The sequence below is a fragment of the Diadema antillarum genome, unplaced genomic scaffold, assembly GCF_040938485.1.
Source record: "Diadema antillarum isolate AM-2024a unplaced genomic scaffold, OU_Dant_1.0 seq00000810_RagTag, whole genome shotgun sequence".
NCBI lineage: Eukaryota > Metazoa > Echinodermata > Echinoidea > Diadematoida > Diadematidae > Diadema > Diadema antillarum.
Genome location: NW_027271690.1, coordinates 1,761,656 through 1,772,647, shown reverse-complemented (window position 1 = coordinate 1,772,647; position 10,992 = coordinate 1,761,656). Strand labels below are relative to the sequence as shown.

The 10,992-nt window shown below is 38.5% G+C and overlaps 1 protein-coding gene across 1 annotated transcript; it reads left to right on the top strand.

Moving 5' to 3' along the window:
• Nucleotides 1–4,980: 4,980 nt before the first annotated feature.
• Nucleotides 4,981–6,256, top strand: LOC139739682 (beta-1,3-galactosyltransferase 6-like; the record flags this gene model as incomplete). The annotated part of the gene is made up of 1 exon (XM_071650292.1): nucleotides 4,981–6,256. A coding segment is annotated over one exon (1,023 nt), but the record flags the coding sequence as incomplete, so codon positions are not given.
• Nucleotides 6,257–10,992: the final 4,736 nt, after the last annotated feature.

The following is a 10,992-nucleotide window of genomic DNA, read 5'->3' as shown; positions in this document are numbered from 1 at the left end:
GAAATAAGATGCATGAATAAATAAATAAATAAATAAACAAATGAATAAATAAATAAATAAATAAATAAATAAATAAATAAATAAATAAATGAATGAATGAATAAATTAATTAATTGGTTAATTAATCAATCAATAAATACTGCTACTACTACTAGGTCCCTGAATGATAATGATAAAAAGAATAACAATAACAATGATAAAGAGAATTCATCATATCAAGTTCTAATTTTTGTATAAATAGCACAATGAAAAGGCGATTCGCTTGATTTATGCCTCTTTCAGAAACAGGGGAAAATATGAAACTCTCTTGTATGATAATGTGAGAGGGCCTACCAAGAAGAAGGAATTAGTGCATTTTTCATATAAATTGAAATTTTGTGATATTCTCTTTATATTTTCTTTACATTTTTGCCCATGCATGAAGTCAGGAACAGTTTTTGTAATTCTCTCACTATCCAGAGATGGCGGCACAGAGTCATAGTCTGCATGCACCATTATTAAGCGAGTGCTGTTTACAATACGTCAGCTTCCGGGGGTATAGGCCCTACGTAGTGTAAATAGTAACCTTTTTTTACCGTCCGCCCAAGGTTTTTTTTTAAAAATTGTTTTACCTTATTTCGAAGGTGTTGAATCTAAATGATGCAATTCTTCAATCCTTGGGAGATCTTTTCAGATATTCAAGATGGCCGCTAACACGATGGCCGCCATGAAAAATGCCCATTTTCCATCAAACGAATCAATGTAGGTGCCTATATAGTTGAAAAAGAATAGTTTGATTTCGATGGTACTGCATCCAAATATGCATGGCTGATGCAACTCTTACATCCTTGAGGATATCGAGACATTCAAGATATCCACCAAAATCAAATTCTCATATTAGGCCTATTTCCTACAAATGGTGAAAATTGAAAATATTTGATGGTTTTACCCTCTTTCGAGGACGTGCTAAACCCGAACTGGTTAGTGCAACTCTTGCGCCAAGTAACTGTTTGTTTGATAGTTTTTCTTTTGAGATATCCATAATGACAGTTAAAAAAAATCCAATATACTATTATTTCTTAATGAATAGTAACAAAAAAAAATATAATGGAGTGTTTTACCCTGTCGAGGGTACTGAATCCTTATCTGGTTGAAGCAACTCTGGCATGCATCTCAAAGGGTTTTGAGATAACCAAAATGGCCGTCTGTTGAAACATTATCATTTCCTTACCAAATGATACAAAAAATAAAATAATTTCATTCTTTTACCCTATTTCAAGGGTGCTTAATCCTTATCTGGTTGAAGCAACTTTTGCATCCCTGAGAGTTTTATGATATCGATGATTGCCTCCAATTCAAAAAAAAAAAATCAATTTGTAAGTATTTCCATATAAATGCTGATTTGAAAATAACCGAATTGTACCATATTTCGAGGGCGCTGAATCATGGTTAATGAAACTCTTGCATCCTTGAAGGCTTTGATATATTCAATGTTATATTTTTTATTTTGACGGCTCTCTCAAGGACCCTCAGACACAAAAACCCAAAAATCACATTAGTTGGAGTTTAGATGCGTAGCTGTAAACCATGTGATTTTTTTATTGTTTTTCATAGCTTTTTTAAAAGTTTGATGTGAGGATTAGGATTAGGGTCATGGTTATGTTTGTGGGTAGAATTTATGTTTGGCTTAGCGCGTGCTGGGCTGATATTTCATGAGAGGAAAATATATCGCAGGAGCAAAAACGATCAGGTGACCATTTCTCAGATCACGTGATACTAACACGTCTGCAAAAAAAAAAAAAAATCAGTCTTTCGGTGAACGGAAATCAGATTACACGTCCGGGCCACGTCCACGATTCATACGCGAAACACACATAAAAACAGCGGATTTGATCGCTTTAAGTGCGTGCAAAGACCCTACCAACCTGCTACATACGTTGGTAAGTCACCATCATTAAATGTTTGCACCATTTTGTTTGTTTTGCGTTTCTCAGTAGATGGCTAAAATAACGGCTGGATCTAGTAAGTAGTACATCTGTAACTAGACAGAAAGATCCGTCTGTCCGGAGGACTCTTTTGTATTTTGCCATTAACGCCGTCCTCCGTAGACAGACGGAAGGTTGTAGTACCCATTGCTGTGTGGAAGTTCTTAACCACTGTCTCTATGGAAAATTGGGTGAGGTACCTCACCCTTCTCGATTGCGTCTAATTCACGGCCCTAGGTCGGCAAATTTAAGCTTGAATAGTTAAATCAACTATTCAAGAATAGACTACACTCACCAGATTAATGAATAATCCAATATTTCGGTCGAATTTTCAACGCAAAACACACATCAACCAGCCCGTCGCGTCGTCGCATTCAAACTGCAGAAACATACAGTATGAATCTATTAGCCAATCACATGCGAGGTAGTTTCTACGTGTTTTTTTTACTTAATAAAGTACCTCGCATGTGATTGGTTTACAGATTCAAAATGGCGACCGTCAGCTAGCGAACGGCGATGTTGCAATATGGATAAAATTTCTGCATTATAACCGCGTTACTGTGAGTATTTCGATTGCAAAATGTGAGAAATTAACCCCAAATATTGCTGCATAATGTGTCATGTCATGTCAAACTTGTTTGAATGTAAAAAAGCTATCTGAAATTTGGTTTATCGTAACGTTTGATCTGTGCGCTACTGCCACACAGGAGCTGGCATCATTGACTTCGGTCTGTATACGGAGGGGATCCGTGAAGCCAAACGCAGTCTCCGCGGAACATTCCCCGACGGACAGATACAGACCGATCTTTCGGTCAAATCTGTAACATACCTGAACCCGACAGGCCAGGCGCGCCGCTCCACTGTCGAGATGTCTCCATGCACTGTGCTGTGGGAGCGCCGGAGCCAGCCCGAACGCTACGCGTTCTGGCCCGAGCTGGTCGCAGTTAATTAAGTAGATAGGGCATTGGCAAACTACTACCAGTGCCGAAGTGTACACTACTGAATTCAACTGATTGATATGATTAAATGAAGATGTATCATGTATGTTACGCTCCCGTGGTGATGTTGACCAATGCAGTTACTGTGTTGTGAGCCATTCGTTCTCGAGCGAGTGCAGTATGAGCAGCATGGGGGTCTGCACAGATTTCGCGTCGTTGCGGCATACGATACGTACCCAGGAGAGATGGATCAGCACAGTAAATACAGCACAGTGGTTGTTTCTTTACAAGTCGAACTTAAAATTTAAGATTGACAAAAAATTATTGAATGCTATGTGTGTCTTCAATGTTGCTCAACTCTCTAATTGAAAATGAAGATTTTGGAGACTTTTTTTCTTGCAGCCATTGATAATATTAAGATAAATTATTCAATGGAATCATTCTGTAAACATTAATGATAATTTCAATGGGTGGTGATTAGGCTAATGGAATTGAATAGGGAAACCAGTGGCATACCATAATTTTTAGTCAATCTTAGAGCTTAGATCAAGTTCAACTTCATTAAACACCCCCTGGAAGAATGAGTAGTGCAGAAAACATAAACTGTACTCTTTATGAGACTACAGGCCCGCCCCACTGGACTGGGGACTACACATTTCAGACTAACTATACACAGCCCTGTCGCTGCACACAAGTGTAAGTCGCGACAGGGCTGTACGGTGTGGACACTACGTAATCTCAGGATTCCGGGGCGTCGACTCAATTTCGAATTTACTGCACCATATTTGTTACTCAGACTACATCAGAGACTCCAACTCTACCACTTTCGACGGGAGATCTCCCGCTGAAAGCCCATTTTTGTAAAATCTCCCGTTCTCCCGCTTGAGATTTAATTTCTCCCGCCCTGGATCTGTGTCTCCCGCTTGTTAATGATTTCTTACTTTTTGTCTTCGTATGTTGAAAAATAGGCCTTAGATAGCACGAGAGAGCATCAAGAACCCTAATTATTAGAGCTTCCAGGGCCCAAGCGGGCCCCGGACCCCGGCCGCAAGGAACTTCGCGCACAGCAAGTTGGAGTCTCCCGTTTGCTAGGGGTTTCAGGCGGGAAAATCTCCAGATCAGAAGGTGCCTGGGGTTGGAGTCTCTGCTACATACGGTGAAAACTTTATCTATTTAGCTACTGTCGCGTCTTTGGCTATCAATATTAAGATAACTATTTCACAACTTACCAAAAATGACACTTTTTTTAGTCCTGTATGTTGCAGAAATCGTAAAAAGGCAGATATGATTCGAAATGTCGGTGGCACTGCGAATGGTGGGCAAAGGGGGCGCTGTTGACCATGTGGGTGGTACAAACTCTGCAGCGCGCGCACAAAAGAGATCAACAAGGGGTGTTGACCCCATCAGCACACACGCCGCGCTCGCTACGAAGCACTTTTGGTCACGCGTGCGCAATTTGCATCGCTCAAAGCTGGGGAAGATTTATTTTGAGTTGCCCAGCGGTGATCAGCATTCCGGTTAAAATTTGACTTTTTTGCTCAGTGTATGTTGCATGAGGACTCACTATGGATTGATATACCATGCTCATAGTCCAAGTATTTCAATTCATGTGAGTGATTCGTAAAATTTGTGATAATTTTCAACAGTTTTGTTGTTGTGTGGCCGTGTTCGAGGGGTTCGTAGATACGTGTATCGCACACCGTCAGATGCTGTGCTAGTGCACGGTGTCTGGTTGGGCTAATTTTAGACATATCAGACCGGATGGGACAGCCAACTATAAAGTAAAAGAGGGTCTAGATTAGACTGCAAGTCTAGTAGAGTTATACACTGTATTTAAAAAAAAAATCAAAAAATTCTATGCATGCAAAAGAAGATTAGGATTGAGATTAAGATTACAATGTTATCTAAATCTCATATTTCGCAAGGAGTGAACAGATAGGCATTACATGTCTGATGTAAGTAGAAATCTTTTTTTTCATTCCTCCTTTCCTGTATTTATCTGCCACATATGATGTACTGCAAATAGAAAATTTAAAACCTCCTTTCTTGTCCTTATGCACACAGGTGTGACGCCGTGATGCAACACCATTACGATGTCACGGAACATGCGGAGGTTTCTTTGGCAGCTTTTGCTGTGCATACCACTCTTTTCACTCTCCGCCATGTTCATTCTAATGATGACATGTGATGACGGCCAAGCAGGGTTGAAGGATTGCAAGCAGACACCCTTGTCTGTGGAGAGGAACCATGACAGTGGAGGATCTGATGACCAGAAAGTAGTGAAACCGCTGTCTGCATTTGTCGTTGTATTAGTGATGTCAGGGCCCAAATTGCTGGCAGGACGACAGGCCCTGCGAGAGACATGGCTGATGCTGAAAACTGATGAAGTTCTTGTGAGGTTTGTCATAGGAACTGACGGCTTATCAGCCGAACAAATGCAACTCCTCGCTCACGAACAGGAAAAGTTCAAAGATTTGCTCTTTCTGCCCGACCTAACCGACAGTTTCAGTGCACTTACACAAAAACTTATCGATATGTTTGTGTGGTTGGATCACAATGTTGATTACAGTTTTGTATTAAAAGTTGATGATGATTCCTTTGTGCGCTTAGATACAGTACTTACAGAGCTTCAAGGGAAAAGCAGAGAGAAATTCTTCTGGGGATTCTTTGATGGACGAGCCCGTGTCCACAGGGCAGGGAAATATGCCGAAACTGACTGGGTCTTATGCGATCGATACCTGCCGTATGCCAAGGGTGGTGGATATGTCCTCTCTTCAGATTTGGTGCAGTTTGTCAGTGACAACTCTAGGTACTTGAAGAAATATAAGGGTGAAGATGTGTCACTGGGTTCCTGGCTCGCTGCAGTGGAAGTCAACCGCGAGCATGACACCAGATTTGACACAGAGTACAAGTCACGCGGATGCTCAAACAGCTACCTCATCACTCACAAGCAGTCCCTGGAGGACATGAGGCAGAAATGGCTGAACTACAAGAGGACAGGTAGACTTTGTGCCCAGGAGTTTCAAATAAGACCTTCCTATAGATACGACTGGCAGAAACCTCCAACAGAATGCTGTCAGAGAGAACAAGGTTTACCGTGATACACACAGAAAGGACACAGAGTTTTTATATTCTTTTGAAAAGAAATCATGGAATTTTTTTCTGTATGTCATGCTGCATTACACTGTATGCTGTTTTGACACTTGAGGAACCCACAAATAAGATCCTGCTAATGAATCTGACTTGGCGTTCAAATGTTGTTTGCTGGCAGCAGGGATACTGGGGACCGCAAGAATTTTCTCATTATAACAAAATCATGTTAAAACAGATGCCCATGCAGTGTAAGTTGCCACATAGAATGTGCATAATGTACAGGGTATGTTGAAGTCAGTTGAACTGTGTACATATGGTCATGACTCATTAAGCCTCTCTTGCAGGTAAGAGTCTTTTTGGCATAGTATGTGTGTATGTGTCAAATTCAGAGCATTTTGGATCAAGTACATTTGTAAACACATGTATTTTGTAAACTTTTGACAGGGAGGTTGAGGAATTTTGCCACTTCTCTGCTCATGTTGAGTATGTGTCAAGTACATGTGTATGCGCTGTGTGTGCATACATCGTGTAGAGAGGAGATGGGGAAGAATGGGTTGTTTCCAATTTTAACAAACTTTGTATGGATTCCTTCCATCAGTGTGGGGGTGAAATCTTCTGCTATTCTTAGCCTGAATATCAAATAAATGTACAACCTCTCCTTTGACCTCATAATGCATAAATTGGTACAAGATGTATGGTGTACTGCATGTAACACTTACACTTACAGTGCTTGGTGAATGTTACAATGTATCTCTCAACCCTGTCATGTTTGAAAGAAAAAAAACACAGGAAAACAATGACATTTTTAAAAAAAAAGAAAAGATGGAAATCCTCTTGCTACGACTTTTATGAAACTTGCTCAATATGTTGCACAAGTTTTGCCAAAGACAGTGCTGAAATTCCATAGTGAGAAAATCTTTTTGCAAAAAAAAAGAAATAAAACCTGGTATCCATGTTTGCAGCTATGTACAACTCCTTGATATTGAACTACACGGAACATTGTTATATGTACACAGGGTGTATCAATTTCTAACCTGGCACCATCTGTTGCCATTTAAATCGTCAGTATTACATTTTAGGATTTACAGCTCTGCTTTGCAAATGATATGTAAATTTGCAGTCAGGGGACTGAAATGGTAAACTTGTTTATAAATAGAAATTATTCGTCTGGTACTAATTATACAAATCCATTGTCATGTTTAATTCTCAGTGGGTGTCAGCTCAATAAATACTTTTGTGTAGTGGTTGGTGGATAAATTCAGGATTTAATTGTGTTGCATTTGATGAACTGTAAAGTGCTCATTATGCCTCAATTTATGCCTCAATTTATCAACAAACTGCCTGTATTGCATTTGCTTAGGTTTAGATTTTCATTTTTGTATATCAAATACATTTCTTTTGATTTATTATGCATGAAAAGAAAGAATATATATGAGGATGTGAATGATCAATGCTTATTTTCCATCAACTGAAGACACATTTTTCTATACGATTTGGTTTTGGACAGAGGAAAAGCTGATTATTATCTGATGTATTCCAATAAATATAAAAACATGTTATAATGCAGGAGAGCCCAGTCTCACTTTTTGTGAAGCATTATTGGCCAGCTTCCCTACTACCGATGCTAGAATACACTGTATGTGCTCATGTATTGTGATGTTAAGATTTTCTTTTCTGGCAAACTCTGCTTTGTGTTCAAAATAATTTTGTATTTTCAGTCGGGTAATGTAAGTCATGACTGAACATCATTGTATCTCCGGGTAGTATTATTTGATATTACTGTGACCAATTAGCCAATATCACTGTTCAGGAAAGATAATGTATGTGTAACTTCATTATTCCATATATCTTTCTTATAAATTTCTTGTCCATTTAGCGTAGTACAGATTGTAGTAATTATCATGAACTATGCATGTACTTGTATGCAGGGCTCCACACTAACTTTTATTTTTGGTGGCCCAAAGGCAAACATCCGACCTTTTTTGGTGGCCCGATCAGCCCACCAAATTCTTCATATCTGAAATTTTGGTGGCCCGACGTGCGTTTTTGGTGACCCCGGGCCACTGGGCCACTGTTAGTGTTGAGCCCTGCTGTATGACTCCATCATGACATTTGATTTAGTGTATCAATGAGGGTTGGCTGGATGGACTAATCTTTCTGAGATGTACTTGGACAATGGCCCAGGCAACTAGGCAAGGATTTTTTTTTTCTACAGAGTGCCGGGATTGATTTTATATTTAGCATGTGAATTAAAATGAAACATAATGTGAAGATGTAGGAATTACAGTGAAAAGTGTTCTCTTAAAGTTGAGTGCTGAGCTGATGATACTTGAAATCGAATGTGATGTACATTGTAACATGTGAAGGAGAGGTACATGTAGGTACATGTGTATATTCACATTTGCTCTACAAAACTTAATGAAACTGAAAATCCTACACAGCTCCCCACCTGTGTGTGTGTGTGTGTTTTGAATTACAACAATGATTTGATCAAAATTACATTGTTTAATTCATTTCATCTTGATCTTTAGCTTTATAGTGTAATCTGTAGATTCACAAGTATTGTGAAATTTCACTCTCAGTGATTTCCTTGGCCTTCTTTCTGTCTAGTATCATGGACCTACTACATAGGTCCATGCTAGTATCCAGTGACCAGGAAAAAGGGTTTGATTTGAAGGACAGGGAAATCTAAAATGTGGTTTAAAAACTTAAACTACATGAAGTTTGTTGTCATGTTATTTGTTATGTCACATGTTATATGTCATGATTTATATTATTATCATTGTCATGCACTGTATTATCAAAATATTATTTTAACATGGTGTACTGTACTTCTTGCCATTTGTGTTTATATTTGCTGGAAAGTGAGTCTTTGTTGTACTGTATAGGATAATTAAAACAGTTATTTATACAATGCACTTCCAAGTGAAATAATATGTACCTGTGTTGTTAATATGATGCAAGAAAGTATTTGAGATGTAGGGTGTGAGGAGAAGAGGAGAAGACCCAGAAGGATAAAAACTTTAACCCATATCCGCCGATCTATGGGATATCCCGTAGTTCACGCAAACACTGCGAACGCCGATCTACAGGATAATATGTAGCAGAAATGGCTTGGACAATGACATCAGTTATATAGCTTTATATTAAATTATAGCCTGTGAACTATGACCTGATATCCCTACAGTCCTTTGCATCACTTCCTGTTACTGATGTTTTCACTTGGATTCATATTCACTTCTGAGGTTTACAGCAGGCTGCTGACTGAATGTACATCTATGTGAGATCGAACACTGCTGTACGTGTACGTATAGGCCTACTTTACTGTAGTCCCACCCATAGAGTCTATGAGTTTATAGACCACGCTGGTCTGCAGGTGCAGCTCTTTGAGTTATTATTCGATATTTCTTCATATTTGTAATAGTATGAGTTATATACCATCGGAAAGCTTACATTATGAAAAATTCAAAATGTATAGTTTTTCTGCATAAAAGCTATGGATATTTTTCATTAGTGGTTTCCTTTGAATAAACGATGTGATTATTCATAGATATGGAAATCATATGAAAATATTATGACGTCATATAATTCATGACATGATGCTTATTTACATCTTATATGAAAGGCCATTTCTTTCTCTTTCAATTGATATATAGTTTTCCATAGTTTTCTTTTCATAAGTGCCGGTGACATTACCTTGAATTTGAGACAGCACAGTTTAGTGAACTTATGGGAAATAGTCTCCGGCAGCAACAGCCTGTAAAACTGCATTACTGCAAAAGTGGATATTTTCACGCTACTAATTTTTCGCGCTTGGCGGGGTAAGAAGAGTTTTGCATGTTTTTAATTCCGCGGAATCAAGATATCACACACAGGAACATATGGCAAAGCAAAAATATTCGCGTGCTTTTATTTTTGTGGTAGTTTCTGGTTGCGCGAAAATTTCAACAACGCAAAAATTTCCATTCAGTACACGACCGGCGGATATGGGTTAATCAAATTGTCACTAAGGGATAAATATGAACAATGACAGAGAGCTAAGATTGGAGGGGGAAAAGTACAGAAAGGGGACAAATTGCACACAATCTCAAAGGCTACCTATTAGAACTATATCATTTGATGCATATGGGTAGGTCAGTTGTACATGTATCACAAAACATTGTACCATTTTTTTTTTTCAATAAAGCCTAAAATATAAGGAGATATAATTGCTTTTCTCACAAAACCATACTGTATAGATGGCTTAGTCTGGAAACAATCTTATTCTAACCGTTATTCACATCTGAATATCAAACTCTTTATACTGGTTGTTTCTATCCCTAACTCACATGTGTATAGAACTATTTTGAAGCACTAAAGCTGGGTTTTTGTTTAATCTGCAAATGGTAAACAATGCCTTTAATACCGAAGCAAAGTATTACAGGCTTTGAATATGTATATGTGTTAGTATGCACCCATACAACACACACTCACACGTAGATTATATATATATATATATATATATATATATATATATATATATATATATGTGTGTATATGTATAGGCCTAGAGAGAGAGAGAGATGGAGAGAATGTATGTATATACCAGTTATTTTTTAGTAGATGTTCATACCAGTAGATATTCAGACACGGATAGACACTATAGAGAGAGATGGAGAGGGAGGAAATGTTCTCACACACACACACACACACACACACACACACACACACACATCCACATATTTCAGTACATTTTTTTTTTTCGAAATCATATCTTTATAGACATTTGACAATATTTGTTGTTATGAAGGACCGTAACTTGAAAGTTTGGAAGATCTAGATGCCCTTCCGTTCCCGTCATATCTCTTATATAATAGATAAGCCACCAAATCCTACTCCGCACATGTCAGGTGTTGTTATAACAACCATTGACCTGTTCTCGCGGCGTCTTCATCACCGGCAAGTCACAATTCTCATCAGAGACCAGCGATTGCCCATTGAATGCAAAGGTCAAAACC